This window comes from Plectropomus leopardus, chromosome 15 (assembly GCF_008729295.1).
Source record: "Plectropomus leopardus isolate mb chromosome 15, YSFRI_Pleo_2.0, whole genome shotgun sequence".
Lineage (NCBI taxonomy): Eukaryota > Metazoa > Chordata > Actinopteri > Perciformes > Serranidae > Plectropomus > Plectropomus leopardus.
This window is the reverse complement of record NC_056477.1, coordinates 3,207,610-3,226,986: the sequence shown is the minus strand read 5'-3', so window position 1 is coordinate 3,226,986 and position 19,377 is coordinate 3,207,610. Positions and strand designations below refer to the sequence as shown.

The window sequence follows — 19,377 nt, the reverse complement described above, 5'->3', positions numbered from 1 at the left end:
GGCTTCTGGCCAAAAAAAAAGAACATTGTCATCATTATAACGGAAGTAACTGTTGTAGTATTAGCTAGAAAAGATACAATTTGCACAGCATAGAACGCAGCTTTAAGGAAAGACAATTGATGAATTTCAAGAATCTATATCCATACAACAGAAAAAATACAGACAACAAAGAAAAAGGTGCCCTATAAATCACGATTCAAAAGGCTTAAGAGATGTTGGATACCAGTTTGTTCTCTTTCCAAACATGTCAAATACCTTCGCTTTGTCAGTGCTTTCAGCGTAAGTGCGTGATGTGAAATGACACCTTGCGTGCACCTTTGCTGTCGCAAGAAACAAAGGCAGGGCATCAGATTAAAAAGCTGCCGGTGAGAACGTGATATAAGGAGCACAAGTGTGCCTATAGGGTGCCTCTAATGCCTAAAACATCATCTGTGACTTTGTTGCACAATGTGCATTTGGTGACATCGTGAGAGCGCCATCCTGGAGCATAAATAACTGTTGCAGAAGGATATCTAAAATGTCATAAGTACACATGAATGAAAAAACATCACGTGACAGGTAGAGATGAAGAAGTGTTGCAGATGCACAACACATTTTATTGGTATCACATTCTTCGAAGTTATATTTTAACAGACATTACACCATGCTACCATTTTGTCCCAGGGACCAACTGTTGTACAAAAAAACAAACATGAATGCAGATACAAGTTGCTTATTTCATCTCTTTTCACTTTTATTTAAAGTTAAATACTTAATTTAAAATTAAAGACACTGAATATTTTTTATTATTTAATTAGACAACAAATATATGTAAAACATAAATGTTTTGGGTGCAGGATTCTCCAGGGTGGTGTTCTCTGAGCTGCATGCAGGTAAGTTAATCAGTTTTATGCTGTACACACAAAAACACTAACAGCCTGTGCTCATCATTGGCTCTGATGCAGCATAGTGATTGTTGTTTCCATGTAAATTCTCCCTCTCATTATGTTCTGTGGTGCCGTCTGTTGGTGTCAGTGGTTGTGGCGAGTGCTGGACTTTCACTTTGAACACATCCCACTTTTCAGGAAGTCGTCCTTTGTTAAAAAGATTAGAAACCAGGTAGGAGAACAACAAGATGGCAGCAATGGCAGACAGCATGGCGATGGTCTTAACTGGAGAGTACTGGACATAAACACCATCCTCAAGAGTGCATCCTGGGAAGTGTATGACTGGTACTAACCCTAGTGATGGAGCTCCACTGAGCAGTCTTAACGAAAATCCTACCAGCAATCCCATAACAGCTCCGTAACCATTAGAGATGTCAAAGAAGAGGACGCAGATGAGTTGAGGGAAGATTAGGATGTAGGTCACTTCAGCAGCAGTAAACCAGAATGTTATTATGCTGTTTTTCAGGTTGGTTAGTGATGTACCAACCACACCCACTACCAACACAGAAGCACGGATCACCCACTGAGTCTCTCTGTCTGATGCCTGAAAGTGTGGAGAGGAAGAAAAACACATAAATAGAGACTGACTGCTTTAAAATAATTTCCTTATTTTATTCACTTTCCCACCTTGTTTGTTTTGCCTTCATGCCTCTTTATTCCATTTATATTCTCCTGCACCTCATTTTCTTTCAAAATAAACTTCACACATTCCCAACAGCTGACAGCAACAATTTCAACAGCTTTTTTGAAATCATGTAGAAAATTGAAAGACTGCAAGCATTTTTCACCTGAGGCCTCAGGATGTTCTTGTATATGTTGGAGGTGAAGATAGATGATGCAGAAAGCAACGCCGAGTCAGCTGATGACATCACAGCAGCAGCCACACATCCGATACCGATAATGGAGATGTAAGTGGGGGTGAGGTGCTGCAGGGTGATGGGCAGAACTAGAGCTGATTCCCCACGTTCATACGGAGATGGTGAACCATAGGTGGTCTGGTTCCAGTCTGAGGCATGGACACAAATGTGGACACATGCTTACTTAGATTCAGATTTTGTTTTGGTGCTTCTATTTCTGGACTTCAGAGCAACTTTTGACTCTACTGATTTGGGGTCGACAGATTACCCGTCTGGACGATTATTGGGGTGTATATTTGCTGATTATCTGTATCTGTATCTTTAATTTTAATGATCGCAGATAAAGTTATTTTATTAAAAGGTGCAAAGAAAGTGTCAGCATGGGTGGAACTTTTACTTTGTAAAACCTCAGAGTTATTTTTAATAATTCATTTTTATGTGAATTTTTACTTGACTTTATTATTTTTTTGTAAAGTTGCTAGGAACATATATGATGTTGAACGTTTCAGTTTTGATTTAACATTTGCTAAAGTCACTTAAACAAAGTTTTGTTTTGGAGTTTATTGTATTACAACTTCTAAATATCGTAAGATTTTCATTTTTATTGTAAATGCATATCATTTTCCAGATATCAGTTATCGGTCTCATTAACTATTAGTAATCGATATCGGCCCTGAAAAAAAATCAGTGGACCCCTACTATTGATCTTTCTCTACTCTTAAACTGACTGGAAAACAAATCTGGCAAATCTGACTTGGCTCCAGTATGGCATCTAACTTTTATGAAGGTATACAGTGTTTCCTATAATAGTACATCATTATTTTCTTATGTGAAATATGAGGTACCTCTGGACTCTGCTCTTTACCATCTGCTTTTTTTTCTGTATGTTTCAATTCTTTGCCAAATTCTACGCAGTCATTGAATCAATTTCCACTGTTAGGCTTAAATACTCAGCTTTTTGTGCTTATCAATATGGATTATCTTTATTATATTGCATGATTTGAATTTACACATCAGTTTTCACAATTAACCAATATGTCAGAGCATTTTTTTTTTTTACCTGTGGATGCAGCTGCTGCCCCAAGCAGTATAGGCGGTATCCAAAATATAAGAATGATTGAAGCAGCAACAAAACAAGTGATCTTTGCTGTGGATGTAGAAGAAGCTGACAGTGTCCTCTGGTGGACACACTGATATCCCAGACTGCCCAGTGCCTTAGGAGTAAAACAGTTTGTTAATTTAATCACCAGTGTCTCATTCTGAAGATATCCATTATGACTAGTGAAAACTGAGTCCGGTCTACTGTTGTACTAATTGTTGTTTCCTTACGAAGAATAAGAAATCATCAATCATGATCCAGGCCTTTTCCGGGCTCGGTGCACCAATCCAGGGAGCGTGTAAGGTATTGTTCATTAGTGTCTGGCTAATGTCCAAGGTGTTTGGATTCATCAAAACAAAGGGAACACAGATCCACTGCAGGGAAAAGCAGATATAGAAATGCAAAACACACGCAACTTATAAGGACACAGTTTGTAGTATTGAATGCCTTGTGTGAGATTTTTTTTCTTAAAATAAAAAGCCTGAATCTATAAAAATAAAAGCAAACCCACCAGGCTGAAGAATATGAGCACAAGCTGTATTACATCTGTGTAGGCCACAGAGTAGAGACCTCCCAGCAGTGTGTAGATGATGGCCACAGCAGCAGAGATCCAGATGCAGATGTTGAAAGACAAATCCAGGACCACACTCATGGTTCCTCCTGCACATAACACATTATAATTAAATACTTTGGCAATGGAATTTGCAAATACTTGATACCAAGCAGGGCTCATTGCCTGTTGCCCTGCTGCAATTTGATTAGTTGTTTTCTAAATACTGTTCTTGTCATTGGCTTGCAGGTGGCAGAAGTTTTTATTCCTTTTAAAGGAGATTGACTGCAGTCACCACCAGCTTTCAGACAAGGTGTTTTGTTTGCTTAGCACACACCCTTGTTCCTGCTCCATTCCCCACATCTGCCTTTCTTCATCAGTCCACTAGATGCCCTCAGACTCTCTTGCCAGTCATAGTCACCTGACATTTCCTTCCAACTACACACCTGTTCCTAATATAATTACCAGCCCTGCAGCTACTTTATTTTCCCCGCCAGTTCTTAACTGTTTCCACTTCCTCTCATCAGACCTGCACTTTATAAATGGCCCTTTCCATACACTTGTTGCCACTTCCTGATAGATTATTTCTTGTTTTGCAGCTGTGTGATCTGGCTTACAAGCCTTCTGTTTGCCTAACCAGAACTTTAACCCTTTGAAAACCTGAACCTGTTATGTTTTAACATTGTGATTGCATCCAAACAGTGATCTAATTTTTAATAATAATAATAATAATAATAATAATTTTTTTAAGAAAATTACCTAAAATTTAGCAAAAAAAAAAAAAAAAAAAACCCAAAAAAAAAAAAAGGGAAAGTTAAAAATACATATAAATAAATAGAAAATATTATAATGATAATTATTATGATTATAATATAGATTTCTAGACATTGTCCCTATTTTTGTTATTAACCTCCAATAATCTCTCTCTTTTTGAAGCAAATTTTCAGGCCATTTCCTAATTTCTTGCAATTTGCGGAAAACCTCTTGCCAAATTGCTCATTGCCTTTTAAGCCAATTTTATGTACTGTGGACTATTGTTCTTTTTGTAAAAATGTCATATTATCCCATGGGGCATTAAAATAAAATAGAAGAATCCATTCATTCATGCATTGTTTTCAAAAGAAGTTAAATAAATTTGCTTTGGTTTCAAAGGTTTAAAAGCATCTTAAAGAGTTTGAAGGCAGCCACAAAACCAATGTTGTTTCAGGTTTTAAAGGGTTAACCTGGCACTCTATCTGCCTAACCTGGGTTCATCTTTACTCATCCAAAAGCTGCCAGAACCAAAAAATCTGAACAAACACTTTTTGTATCATATTACCAACAAAATCACTGACAACTCAATCAAATCAATTCAATCAGGATCACATCTGTTTTTTTTTTTTTTGTTTTGTTTTGTTTTTTCCAGTTTCATGGCCATAACAATTTGACCTGATGATGATTCGACCTCTGTGATATAAATCTTTGTATTTACTGATTTTATAAGGTGATTACACTAACTAAGTCCAGTAGAAGAAACTTCAATGCTAAAATGCTTGAAAATATTTTCCAGAGATTTTCCAAGAGTATATATTCAAGTGAGCTGTATATATATATATATATATATATATGAATATACTGTACCTAATCCAATTAGTGTGGTGGGCACCCAGAGCACATCCACAAAAAGTGAAGCCATACTCAGTCCAGCTGTTAGTACTTTTCCATACTTGGCATGAAAAGGGTCCAGCATTGTTACACACTTTCTGTCTCTCAATGGCTTTGCAAACACCAGGCCAGCTTGATTTGAAAGAGGTCAGAGAACATCGCAATTAGGGGAAAAAAACCACCAAGTAACAGGGGAAATTAAAACAACAGAAAGGGAGGCATGCACAAACAAACCTTAAAAACTTTGGACAAAAATCCACTGCACTTAAGTCACTGTAGGACACTAGAGAAATACAATTTACTGAGCTTTGAGAATTTTAGAATATTTTCAAATTTATGCCTTGTTTATAAAATTCTACTTTTCCTTTACTATGTGACTTTGTGTAAACCTGCTCAGTAAATTCTATTAGATCCTCCAGATTAGCCTCTGTACGGGACTGTAACATACAAGTTTGTCACACTGCTTTTGGGCAGTCAGCTTTTTCTGTAAGCATTACAAATTAGATGATGTGAGGAGCTGCATCTTAATTAGACAAACACATCTTGAAAAGATGGTTAAAAGCTGCTTCAATCTGTACTCACTGACCTTGGACTCAGGACTTTATAACTTGGTTTTAATATGTCAAGTATTCACTTCACATACTTGATTTGAGCAATTGTGTGTAGCTTTTTATCATGTTTTATAAGTGATGTGTTTCATTTTTTTTTTACTTTTATGTTAGATTGTCTTTCTCGTGTGTCTTTTCTTTTCTCCTCTTGATAAACAAATGAGAGGCAAGACCCTGCTAGTGCAGGTACTTTTTGCAAGTGCCAGGCATGTGATGGATTCCACTTAGCATGGTAACAACAGCAGAGCAAAATCTGCTATTGAGGTTTACACAAATTACATGCATCTTCAATGTGGCTCTATAATTGCCCTTAGTTTCCCACAGCTTGATTGTGCACCCTCTGTTGATGCAGCCTGTTTTCTCACTTCAAACTTGTCAAATAGTGCCGCTTTGTCAGTGTTTAAGGCATACAAGCATTATGCGTGGGATGTTATTTGGGGGAGTTTCAATAATGTCAAGGTATGAGATAACCCAGGTCATTATTATTCCTGTCTGCTATACAGTTATTGCTTTTCTTTTGGTTTTGGTTTGCTACATATATAGAAACATACAGCATCCAGTCAAACACTTCAAACACTTACCAATAATAAAAGATGCGCTGTATGCGAATAACATCACACCATCACCCAAGTTAATCCCATAGAGGGCGTGTACACCATCTCAGCCGTTCCGACAATGAAGGCTCCTCCGACCCACGTAGCTACAGGATGAGGTAAAACACAACAAGTAATTTAGTGGATAAACAGCCGCTATTTAGACAGAAGGCAGCTATTTTGTTAATAATTCATCAGTGATCAGCTTTCAGTGGTATCATCTCAGGATGATATTTTCATACGGTTTTGTCAGTTTAAAAAATAATTCCCTCCAAATTAATGATTCCAAGAAAATATAACAAAATTGGTTATTAAAGGCTCTGTTTCACACATTCAAAGAGATTTGTCTGATGTAATGACATGTAATGTCCCTGCTCACAATGTCAACCCTGCGGTGCATGTACTGGTCAGTCCAGCCTGTTCTCATTTCAACCTGTAATATTCTGCTGCATTGACAGTGCTTTTGGCTAAGGTCACAAGCAAAAAGGCACCTTACCCGTGCAGATGAAAAAAAAAAGTCACTTGGTCACTACACTGTATTTATTTCTGTCCGTGCTGAAACATGCCAATTTCCCCAATAAAGGTGCATCTTGTTTTCAAATGCTCCTGTCATTTTGCAGCCATATAACTCCTACACTCAATATAAGTTTAAAATACATCTATACATTCTTTTAACAGTTTTTTTTGTCAGCTGTGCTCTCCTCACCTGTCATTGTGAAGATCCCCACCACCAAGCTAATGCTCCGGTTTCCCAGCAGGGCCATTTCTATTCCTGTGGCTCCACTTTTCCTCTGCTCCCTTTTGGACTTGAAAGAAGCCCAGATGCCGGTCCCAAGGACCAGCAGGTAGAAAAACACCATTGATATCACACCTGGGATGTTAACAGCCATGGTTGTGAGCTTTCTTCTCAACTTGCTGATGTTCAACTCACCTAAGTTACTGATAGTAATGGAAAACAGGGACCTGATGGCAGAGGAGAAACAGGAAAAACAGAACTGTCCACTGATGTCCTCTGGTAAAATAGTTGGTTACAGGTTTATCAGGTCTAGAAGCATACAGAAATTTTATGCATGCATCTTGAGTATCTTTGACACTAAAAGCAAGTTTTTTTCTGCTTTACATTATACATAGTTAACATGCAGAACTTTTGTCAGTCAATTGTTGCTCTTTTTTGTCTTTTTTTAACCTAAGTCCTTAAGTTTAGTTACTTTAATTGTATGTAAAAAAGTCTTCATTTGATCATCCATGTACTATATTTGTCATCGACTGCTTGCCTGAATGCAACCCAGATTGATTTGTAATATTTGTAGCATAGCATACTAAAAATAATTAAAAAGACCTATTCATGTTTTATTATCATTTTACTTCAGTACTTTTTTCATTTTTCTTACCACCGAATAGCAACCGACATATGAAAGCAAAACAAAGAGGTGAACTGTAAGTTGTTGATTGTCTTCTGCTCCAAATGTTACTTTGTTAAAAGGTCAGAAGCTGAATGAGATCACATGTGATCAGGATGTTGTGTCTGAAAAACTTGGCGACTAGCACCAAATTTTTGAAAACAGATAATTTTTGAAAACAATTCACCATCAGCCCCTCTGTAACTTTCCACTCACACCTTGGACAGCCCAGTGAGAGATGAGAGAAGAAGAGGAGGCAGCAAGTAAAGGGAAGGCAAGCAGAGAAGAGAAGAGAAACGCTGCATTATTTGTTTGTTTTTTATATTCTGTTACTCTTATGCTAAGCGCTCCCCTAAGGTCTGCTTGTCCCTTCATTTGACATCTGAAAAAGTATAGGAAAACTATTTGAAAGTTAGTTTAAAAAAAAGCAACAAAAACAGGGAAATTGCCTGAAAAAGTGATTAAAATTTGTAGTCATTCTAAAATGTAATTTTAATTATGTAATTATGATCATTTTAGCTTTTTCTCCTTTGTCCCCTAGACATTTTTACCTAGATCTGAAAAAAAACACATTTTATTCTACCTCTTTTGTAAAATTTGCGGAACATCTATGACCTATTTGCTTATTGCCCCATTATCCATGTTTTTTTTGTTTTTTTTAATGAAATCTCAACAATTTGCTCAGGATTCAAAGGTTTAAATACTTGTGAAAGGCTTCTGAAAGCAGCACAAGAAAAGTGATGACACTCCTCAAGTTTCAAAGGAATAATGTGATAATATTTTATAATATAAGACCATTACACCAAAATAATATCTATACACACTCAGTAATATTTTAATAGTCATGACTGAATATTTGTAAAACTTTCTCAGAGCCCCAAACACGTATTGCTTAAGTATAATGAGCCATGCAAGGAAAAAGCTCATCGGGGAAAAAAAAAGAAAAGAAAAGAAAGTTTGGGATGCAGGAAAACCCAGTGCTATTCTTTGAGCTGTATACTAGTATTTAGTATATTCTATATGACTGTATTTAAAAATCAGATACTATAACACTGGACCATGATAACAGATTACTACTAATTTATTTGGTAAAAAACTTGAATCTATGTTGCCTAACATACTTAACCTGGTCCAATCAGGTTTTATAAAAGGGGACAGAGTGCTGACAATATATGGAGACTCTTAAATGCAAAACAATATTTGAACATGGCCTTCTTCTCTTCTGGACTTTCTATTTCTCTGTCTTACATAGTTTTAATGTGGCACTAATTGAATTGAATTGATCAAGTCAGTTTATGAAAATCATAAGGTTGCAGTTATCACTAAAGATGCAAACTCTTCTCTGCAAACTCTGCCTCTCTTTCTTGAAGTAGAAGTACAAGACAAGCCTGCTCATTATCAGCAATGCTTTTTGCTTTGGGAGTCAAACCTTTAGTGTCATGTGTATGGGACAATATAAGCATTATAGGACTGAAGATAAAAATGACCAGATACAAAAATCTCTATTTGCAGATGACACAATGCTATGTAACAGAACCAGAACATGTATATATATATATATATATATATTTATATGTTCACCCACTGGTGATATCTGATTGTTGAGCTGAAACACACAAAGAAACTCTAACAGCTTGTGCTCATCGTTGGCTCTGATGCCTCGGTCTGAGAGTTGTTTCTATTCAGTTTCTCCCTCTCATTATGTTCTGTGGTGGCGTCTCTTGGTGTCAGTGGTTGTGGTGAGTGCTGGACTTTAACTTTGAACACATCCCACCTCTCAGGAAGCAGTCCTTTGTTGAAAAGCACAGAAACCAGGTAGGAGAACAACAAGATGGCAGCAATTGCAGACAGCATGGAAATGGTCTTAACTGGAGAGTACTGGACATAAACACCATCCTCAAGAGTGCATCCTGGGAAGTGTATGACTGGTGCTAACCCTAATGATGGCTCTCCACTGAGAAGTCTTAACAAACATCCTACTAGGCATCCCATAATGGCTCCGTAACCATTGGAGATGTTGAAGAAGAGGACGCAGACAAGTTGAGGGAAGATCACAATGTAGGCCACTTCAGCAGAAATGAACCAGAACAACAGGATGCTGTTTTTCAGGCTGGTAAGTGATGTCCCGACCAAGCCCACTACCAACACAGAAGCACGGATCACCCACTGACTCTCTCTGTCTGATGCCTGAAGAAGAAAAAGGGGGAAAAACAGGTAAACAGCAAATGATTGAGACTGTCCTGCTTTAAAAAAAACTCTCACTGCTTCCTTAGTTACTCTTCTCTCAGTTTGTTTGTCCTTCATGTATACTCTCCTGTACTTCTTTCTCTTTATTTCTTTCTAATAGTAAGGAAGCAAATTTCACCTGAGGCCTCAGGATAGTTTTGTATATGTTGGACGTGAACACAGAAGATGCAGAAAGCAGTGCAGAGTCAGCAGATGACATCGCAGCAGCAGCCACACATCCGATACCGACAATGGAGATGAAAGATGGGGTGAGGTGCTGCAGGGTGATGGGCAGAATTAAAGTCGATTCCCCACGTTCATATGGAGATGGAGAACCGTAGGAGGTCAGATTCCAGTCTGATGCATTGACACAAAAGAAGGAAACACTGAAAAATGGTGACATATTGTAACACACCATACTTCCCTACAGCACAGAACAGCCTTTTGGCTGTTTGGAGCTGTTTCCATATCAGGGTGTGATGTCCCTCATTACAACGCTCTTAAGGGTGCAGAGGAAGGAATTCTTTAGTATTTGAGGTCATACCTAATTAATAATTAATAATAATAATAATTAATAATTAATAATTAATAATTAATAATTAATAATTAATAATTAATTATTTTTTCAAGCCTCTGAGTTTTAACACTTTCTACCTTGACTTTCTCTCTTCTGAGCCAGTATGAAGCACCCAGGCCAGGCCTTGGCGATATCAGAATCACGTTTATTGGCCAAGTTCAACAAATGAGGAACAAGGAATTTTTTCCGGGTTGGCAATGCTCACAGTACAGGGGAGGGAAATAAGTTAGGGATAAGAAAAATAGAAAAAAAGACAGACATAGACATGTAATTGTATTTACAAAAGGAAGAGATAGGGAATATATACAAATGTACAGTATGTAATTCAAAAATATACAGTTAGTGCAAAAACCATTGTGCATGAGGTAGTATGAATATATATATATATATATATATATATATATATATATATATTTATTTTTTTTTTTTTTTTTTTTTTTGTTTTTTTTTTGCTTGTTTTTTGTTTTGTTTGTTTTTGTTTTGTTTTGTTTTGTTTTGTTTTTTTTTTTTTTTCTCTGTAGGAAGTCAGGTTCCAGTCTGATGCATGGACACAAAAGAAGGAAAGAAGACCTTACTGTATGTACTAAGCAGTGAATTCAGAACCTTCATGCAGTTGGTTCATTTGAATGTTATTTGGCACAATCATGGAGCCAAGCAGATGAATCTGACTTTGGTGATCCCGTGACTTTTCACATAGTTAAATCTAGTTTAACATTTATAGTACTTTGTTTCATAGATAAATATCTGCAAAACCTTCCCATCAGCACCAACTGTTCTGTGACTTTAGCGTTAGCTAAGAAATAATAACATCAAACACTATGGTGTTGAGAATAGTAAACATTACCTTCTAAACATCAGCATTTTAGAACTGTCCATGTGAGTTTGTTCACAAGCATTTAGCATAAAGCATCACTGTGCCAATACAGTGCTACTGGCATGACTGTTTGCCTGCTATGGCTTCACTTGTTTAATTCTTGCTGTTACTAAGGGTGTGCCACAGGGATGAATGTCGGGCCCTCTCCTATTTACCAGTGAGAAGCTTTTTTTTTGTCCCTATGCGCAAATTTATGTTTATGTAGAAAATACTGTTTTATATTGTGTAGCTGATTCTGTCTATTGAGACATTTGAAAGCTACGGCTCTTTTTTTAGCTTCGTGTTGATAGAACAGATTAAATGTTTTCAAAATACAGAGATCTAGAATGCATTTAAAACCCACAATTTGCTGTGTCTGCTGAAATCATGCATGAGGCTTACTGAACAAGTTATTCTGTGACTAAACCCGTTGGTATTTACAGATATTGTTCTTTGAAAAATACAGGTAAAGAAAGACATTAGACTTTTTTTTTCAGTTTACCCCAGTATGCAGAAACTGTGAATACCTGTGGATGCAGCAGCTGCTCCAAGCAGTATAGGAGGGATTCCAAATACAAGTAAAATGAAAGCAGCGGCAAAGCAAGTGATCTTGGCTGTGGATGTGGACGAAGCAGACAAGGTCCTCTGGTGGAAGCAATGATATCCCATACTCCCTAAAGCCTTAAAAATAAAACAGGTAGTTACTTGATTTAATCACCCATGTGTCATTCCCATGATGTTAAAGCTGCAAAATGTCTGGCTGCTATCACAACTGAAGAATCCACTCAGTTGAAAAGGAAAATCCTTTCAATTTAGTAGCGACAGGTAGTTTAAACCTGACATTTACAGACATTCTGTTTTAGGTAACAGCCTCCGCCTACAACAGAGGCTTCATCTTACTATTTAGCTAAAATGATAAACAGTCCAGTATTTGGATATTTATGTTATTTATATTCTGAAGAAACGTATCAAGAGTCTAGAGTAGTCGAGATTAAATTGCATTTTGTGTAGGTCACATTGTTGCTCCCTTACAAAGAATAAGAAGTTATCAATCATTATCCAGGTCTTTTTCAGTCCCAGTGCACCAATCCAGGGAGCATGTAAGGTGTTGTTCATCAGTGTCTGACCAATGTCCAGGGTGTTTGGGTTCATCAGAACAAAAGAAACACAGACCCACTGCAGACACAAATACAAATGGAAATGATAAACACATGCAAGTTTGATGTCTTGTGTGAGAATGTTTGCTCAAAATAAAAGCCTGACACTATAGCAAACTCACCAAGCTGACAAATATGAGGACAAGCTGTATAATATCTGTGTAGGCCACGGAGTAGAGGCCTCCCAGCAGTGTGTAGGTAATTGCGATGGCAGCAGAGATCCAGATGCAGACAGCGTAGGACAAATCCAGGACCACACTCATGGTTCCTCCTGCCAAACACATTGCATCTGTGAAATTTTATCAATGGAGCTGCAGCTCCTGGCACTGGGTGCCGACTTGGGAAGGAAGTTCTACAGTGAGTGCTCAGTCAGGCATGGCCCAAAAGAATCCATCCATCCATCCATTTTCTTCCGCTTATCCGGGGTCGGGTCGCGGAGGCAGCAGCCTAAGAAGGGAAGCCCAGACTTCCCTTGTGAGCTGGGCCCAAAAGAGTGACATGCTTTAATTTTATTGCATTGGTTTATTCTGTATACACCATTAGTTTACTGTTCATCTTCAGTCCTCCTGTGATTTCTGTCATTTTACCCCAGTTTCCCCCAGATTTTTTTTGACTGTGACCTCGACCATCTCATTCTTGTAAATGCATTATCTCATGAATGAATTTCTTCCGATTTGGCATAAACAGGTTTGACTGGACTCAAAGATGAACTGATTAGGTTTTGGTGGTCAAAGGTCAAGGTTAAAGTGACCCTGCATTGGTTTCATTCTTGTTAAAGCAATATCTCAACTCGACATCTCAAAAATGCTTAGAGGTAATTACCTCATATTTGGTACAAAAATCCACTTGCACTCAATAACAAACTGATTAGAATCTGGTGGTCGACGGTCAAAGGTCAAGATCATGGTGACCAACATGTTTTTGGCCATAACACAGGAATTCGTATGCTCAAATTCCACACAAAAAAATAAAATTAAATCAAAATTTGTCCCTAAATCCTGCTACATCATTTGGCATCAAAGGAGGATTATATGAGTCTCACAGCCTGGGGCAAGAAGCTGCTTCATAGTCTGGTGGTTTGGCAGTGGACACTTCTCTTTTTCCAGATGTGAGCAGAGTGAACAGACTGTGGTTGGGTGGCTGCTGTCTGTCAGTATCCTTTGGGCTCTGAGCAGACAACTAACTTCACCGAGGTCACTGATGCTCTGTAGGTGGGAACCAGTGATGTTCTAGGCAGTTTTAATCACCCGCTGTAGAGCCTTCCTGTCTTGGACCGTGCACAAACCATACCAGTTTGTGGTTTTTCCAGTTGGTATGCTTTCTAGAAATTAACCAGGATCTTGCTCTGGAGTTTAGCCTCCCTAAGTTTCTGTAGAAAGTAGAAGCATTTCTGTGCTTTTTTTTTTTACCTGGGTGGTGATGTGAGGACCAAGATAGGTTCTTAGTGATGATAATTCAGGAACCTATAGCTGTTAATCTGCTCAACCTTGGCTCCACTGATGTAGACAGGGGTGCATATCTTTGCCTCTTTCTCTTTAAAATAAACATTCAGCTCCTTGGTTTTGCTGACGTTGACCAGTGGGTTGTTCTTTGTGAACCACTCTGCAAGATTGTTGTTTCACTTCACAATAGAGTTCTCCTGACGTTTGGGAGTGCAGTCATGGGTGTACAGTGTGAACAGTAGGGACCTGAGCACACTGCCCTGGGGGGCTGTGGTATTGAGCACTAATGTAGAGGAGTTGTGACTGCCAATTCGAATTCTCTGGGATTTGCATGCAAGGAAGTCCAGTATCCAGTTGCAGAGTGTTGTACGGAAGCCCAGAGTGTTAATTTTTCCATTCAGCTTCATGGGTGAGACTGTGTTGAATGCTGAGCTGAAGTCACCTAGCAGCATCCTGATATACCTGTTCTTTTTCTCCAGGTGAGTGAAGACTAAGTGAAGAGCAGTAGATATGGCATGCTCTGTAGATCTGCCGGTTCTGATAGCATAATGGTGCGGGTCAAGGCTGGCAGGGATGTTGTTTTTGATCTGCTGGAGAACCAGTTTCTCGAAACACTTCATCAGGATGGGGGTAGGAGCCACAGGGCAGTATTCATTAACACCACACACAGCAGACTTTTCAGGTACAGCAATGATGATGGCTGTCTTGAGGCAGGAGGGAACAGTCTTGTGTGATAGTGAGATGTTAAAAATGTCAGTTTTAAGTCGTTTATAACATGATAAGCACAACTTTTTAGTATGCGTCCTGGAATATTATCTGGACCAGCAGCCTTGTTTATGTTCACTCTCAGCATGAGTTTTCTAACATCTGCTGTGGTCACTGAGAGTGGCTGGCCTTCTGGAAGCGGAATAGACTTCACAGCTGAGCCTTATTTAGGAGGTCAAAGTGAGTCTAAAATGTGTTCAGCTCGTCCAGCAGCATCCTCTTACCCTGCTTGATGCCAGCTCTCAGTTGTGCTCTGGTGGTGATGTATGCCTCAATGTCACCTGAATGAAGGGCAACTTCTTTTGCTCTGAAAAGAGCATTCGCTTCTTTTTATATCCAAATGGTCACAGGTCAACTGTGACATCATAATGTACTGCAAAAAATATTTCTGTCCTTTATTTAACTTCTTAAGTCAGGAATATCAAGGGGGACATTTGGTCAGTTACTGAAATAGTGACACTAATCTTGAGTGCCCACCTTGACACTGCTGATTGTATGATGTCTTCTTTGCTGCCCAGGGAAAGATGTTTGTGAAGCAAACATGTTTTCACAGACATGTATATAAACTTTAAGTTCAGTTTCACTGTCACTGCATGGAGGCATTTAACCACAAGGCAGAAATTCTAATTTTAGGGATGTGGATTGTCACCTCCCTGGTTTAGAGGGAACCAGAGTTAGTGCAGCAGGTAAAGCAGTTCCAACTGTAGTTGGGTTCACCTCTATGCATTGCTCTGAGCATTGTGATGCTGTCTGAGTGCCAGTGTGTTAGAGCTCTATTTCTATGTAGAGGACATCGGGACTACCTTGCATAAGCTGCTACCATGATAAAAAATGGATGGATGGATGGATGGATGGATGGATATACATTAATAGTGTACACTGTTACGAATGTACTGTATGTATAGATATAAAAAGGGTGCTTCGAAGTACGCAAATACTTACCTAAACCAATTAGTATTGTGGGCACCCACAGTAGATCCATAAAAACAGCAGCCATGGACAGTCCAGCTGATAGTCCTTTTCCATACTTGGCAAGGAAAGGGTCCAGCATCGTAACACACTTTCTTTCTCTTAGTGGCTTTGCAAACACCAAGCCAGCTAAAATAGGAAAGACGACATCACAGTTAGAAAAACATAATTAATCCAGTTAGGGGGAGAATACCTGAAGAAGGAAAAATTGCTGCAAGATGAATTTAAAAAAGAAAAAAATCATTAATTATACCACACCGTGAAGTTTAGTAAGTAATCTGTAAGTTCTGCAAACATACATTTAGTGATTAAACAAAGTGTAGGTTTTATTAATGTCAAGGTGTAGTGTAGCTCAGGTCATGTTTATTCCTGTCTGATCTCAAGAGACAGGACTAACTGTATATCAGACTGTCATGCTATATTGGTTTTCTACAGACAAGCATACAGCATCCTGTCAGATATAAGTCCAAACTCTTACCAATAATAAAAGATGAGCTGTACGCCATCATCATCATGATTGCCCAGGTAAGTCCCATAGAGGGTGTGTAGACCATTTCTGCTGTTCCAACAATGAAGCCCCCTCCAATCCATGTAGCTACAAGATGAATTAACATACAGTAAGCAGTTGGAGTTTCGCGGTCGGATCATCTCAGGATATGTTCATTTATCTCTGTATCCACTGTGTATAAAGCTTAAGTGTAGGCAGGTAGGAAATCAACATCTGGATTCCATCAGTCTCAAAGTTACAATATGATGATTGTTTTGATACCTTTTATTTTTAGCGGGAGGGTTTCAAATCACACTGTCTTGGACGGGGTTTTCACCACATTCACACTGCACATAAACACTGCCATTTACATACACACACACACACACACATATATGCACACACACTTAGAAAGCTTCTTGTCTGCATTTACACGATCAAACCTGTGAAAGAAATGGATTTCTGTGGTCCTTTGCTTATTCTTTGATTTGCTATGTAAACTATAATCTGTCCACCCGTGTGAACGTGTAATTCCTTCCTCCTCAGAGCTTTGATTCTGCCTTTCAGGAAAGATCAGGTGAGCATATCTCTCTTTCTATTTGGCTTCATTGCTTTATGAATTACTTTGCTCTATTTAATACAGCTGAACCTGAAGAGGTCTCATCAAAGCAGCCACCAGTCATTAGCATTCTGTCCCATTTTAATTATAGGCACAACATCTTGACTGCATGGGTTTATTAGATCTGCCACTATAACTTTACAGTTACATTCAACTAATAAGTGAACATTTATTAGAATAGGGAGTTATTGTTTGGAGCCAACCAATGGCTTATCACAGTTGTTCTCTGTAGTGCAGGGGTCACCAACCTTTTTAAAACAGAAAGCTACCTCAAGGGCACGAATACAAAGGGCTACTTGTTTGATACAGACTTCCTAAATAACATAAAACTTGCATGGTTCACCTTCAATAGTAATAATTATTATTATATTATTATTGTTATCATTCATATTTTTGAAGAGACTGTCTGATCACAGGTTACTGTTAATGATCCCCAACAATAATGATTTATTAATGTTTTACCATAATAGGAAACACAAATATATTTATATCTCAATCTGTTTTAACATGTGAAAATCAGAGTTCGTCACATTTCCGATATTCTTACAAATATCTTTTTTTTTATTAGTTTTGTATGAATAACCAGATTTGTAGCATTTTGTTCAAAATACATCTGTCACATTTTTTTGTACAAATTATCACTTCTAATATTTTAAGATATCATCAACTATCACATTTTTAAACAATCTCACATTTGTACTAAACACAACAAAATAAATTATGACCTATGTCGCATGTTTGTACAAATTATCAGTTATGTAACATTTTTGATGAAATCATGTCATATTTGAACTAATCATCACATCTGTAACATTTTTTAACAAATCATATCTTTCACACTTTTTGAACAAATTATTTCTAACATTTTTGTACGATACTTGAGTTTAACGTTGCCATGATGTTTCAAAAGAAGACATCTGTAAACCCTTTATTGGTCTGTAAAGATATGCTAGTGGTAAACCTGGCATTGCATGCTGTTCACCAGCATACTGTAATCTGGGGTATAACTTGACACTGCAACTGTGAGTCTCGTAGATGTGTTTAAGGCATGGCATGATCAAAGCCAGTCACTTTTGCACATATCACCTGCTGGTGAATGATGCAGTGGTAATGTAGAAATTTGGGGAAATCTGGGTCACCTTTGCAGTGCGCAATGAAGCCTGTATGTCGGCCCCTCATGGCAGGGGCGCCGTCTGTAGTGACTGACACCAACTTTTCCAATGGTACCTTTTTCTCCACAAAGTATCCCTTCAGCGCGTTGTAGATGTCAACTCCCCTAGTTGTTGTCCTCAGGGGCAGTAGTGTTAGGAGTTCCTCTTTTTTTGCGGAGAAATCATCAAACATCATTCGGATAAACGCTATCAGCTGCTGCTGTCCACTGACTCATCGCACTGGATGCTAAACCACCTGCATGTACTCAGATCCTGGTCCATCTGCTCTGTCAACTTCCCGGATATATCCGACACTCGTCTGGCCATGGTACCTGCCCCCAGTTGGACAACGGAGAGAGCGGAGATGGCTTCAGAACCATTCTTCTTGTCTCATTCAGACGCCTTTCACAAAAATGTAAACGTCTGAAAACTGGTTTGATTTCTGTGGCCAACTTGAAGAAAAAATCAAAGAGCAACTCTGCAAGATTTTTTTTGCAAATTACAAGAAATTAGTAGATTTAGATTTTTATTTTATGTTTTTCACAAAGGCAACTGAAGGTGTGCACAAGGTTCAAATCAAAAATATCATTATTTATTAAAAAGTATTTCAAAAGTTATAATCACGCAGTAACATAATTTGAAACATATTTAAGATTTTATTTAAGGCTGAATAAATATGTTTCAAATCATGTTACAGAATTATAATTTTGAAGTACTTTTTCATTTCATTTTTTTTTTCTTTTTTCAGATTTTTTTTGTTTTCTTTCTAACAATTCCATGCTCATTTTTTTTTAAACAAGCCAGTTTTCTCAGGTTGTAAAAAGTTAAAAAAGCTTTTTGTCACCTGACTGCTGTTATTTTGCACCTTCCCTGTAAATTAGATTTAAAAAATGGTATATCCTTATAGATATATGTCCTTAATAATCATGACTTTGTAATTCAGAGTTTTCTTCTTAGTTTTGTCAGCTGTGCTCTCCTCACCTGTCATTGTAAAGATCCCCACCACCAAGCTAATGCTCCGGTTTCCCAGCAGGGTCATCTCCATTCCAGTGGCTCCACTTTTCTTCTGCTCCCCTTTTGGACTTGAAAGAAGCCCAGATGCCGGTCCCAAGGACCAGCAGGTAGAAAAACACCATCACTATCACTCCTGGGATGTTAACAGCCATGGTTGATGTGAACTGTCTTCTCAACTAGCTGATGTACAATGAACTAAGTGACTGAGAATAACTGACAATACAGACTGCATACAAAAAAAACAAACAAACAAAAAAAAACCCAGAAGCCTCCTCCAATGACGCCTGCTGGCTGGTTTCATGTTTAGCAGGTTAACTTACTTGGCAAGCAGCAAGAATTTTGAACTTTGATTTTTTGAAGATTCATTGCTTTAATGGAAGAGACTGTAGCAACTATTTAAACACTGTTAACACAATTTTCTGGGTTATTATGCAGAGATT

The 19,377-nt window shown here is 38.1% G+C and overlaps 2 protein-coding genes across 2 annotated transcripts; both read right to left on the bottom strand.

The window, feature by feature from the left end:
* Positions 1–909: 909 nt before the first annotated feature.
* On the bottom strand, positions 910–7,167 carry LOC121954797 (high-affinity choline transporter 1-like). The gene is given in 9 exon segments (XM_042502502.1): positions 910–1,470; positions 1,715–1,932; positions 2,844–2,997; positions 3,113–3,256; positions 3,394–3,542; positions 5,053–5,208; positions 6,266–6,302; positions 6,305–6,384; positions 6,984–7,167. Coding segments are annotated over 9 exon segments (1,683 nt in total).
* Positions 7,168–9,303: 2,136 nt separating this feature from the next.
* LOC121954796 (high-affinity choline transporter 1-like) lies at positions 9,304–19,102 on the bottom strand. The gene is given in 9 exon segments (XM_042502501.1): positions 9,304–9,864; positions 10,043–10,260; positions 11,861–12,014; positions 12,366–12,509; positions 12,613–12,761; positions 15,640–15,795; positions 16,145–16,261; positions 18,905–18,995; positions 18,997–19,102. Coding segments are annotated over 9 exon segments (1,683 nt in total). The 5' UTR covers positions 19,090–19,102.
* Positions 19,103–19,377: the final 275 nt, after the last annotated feature.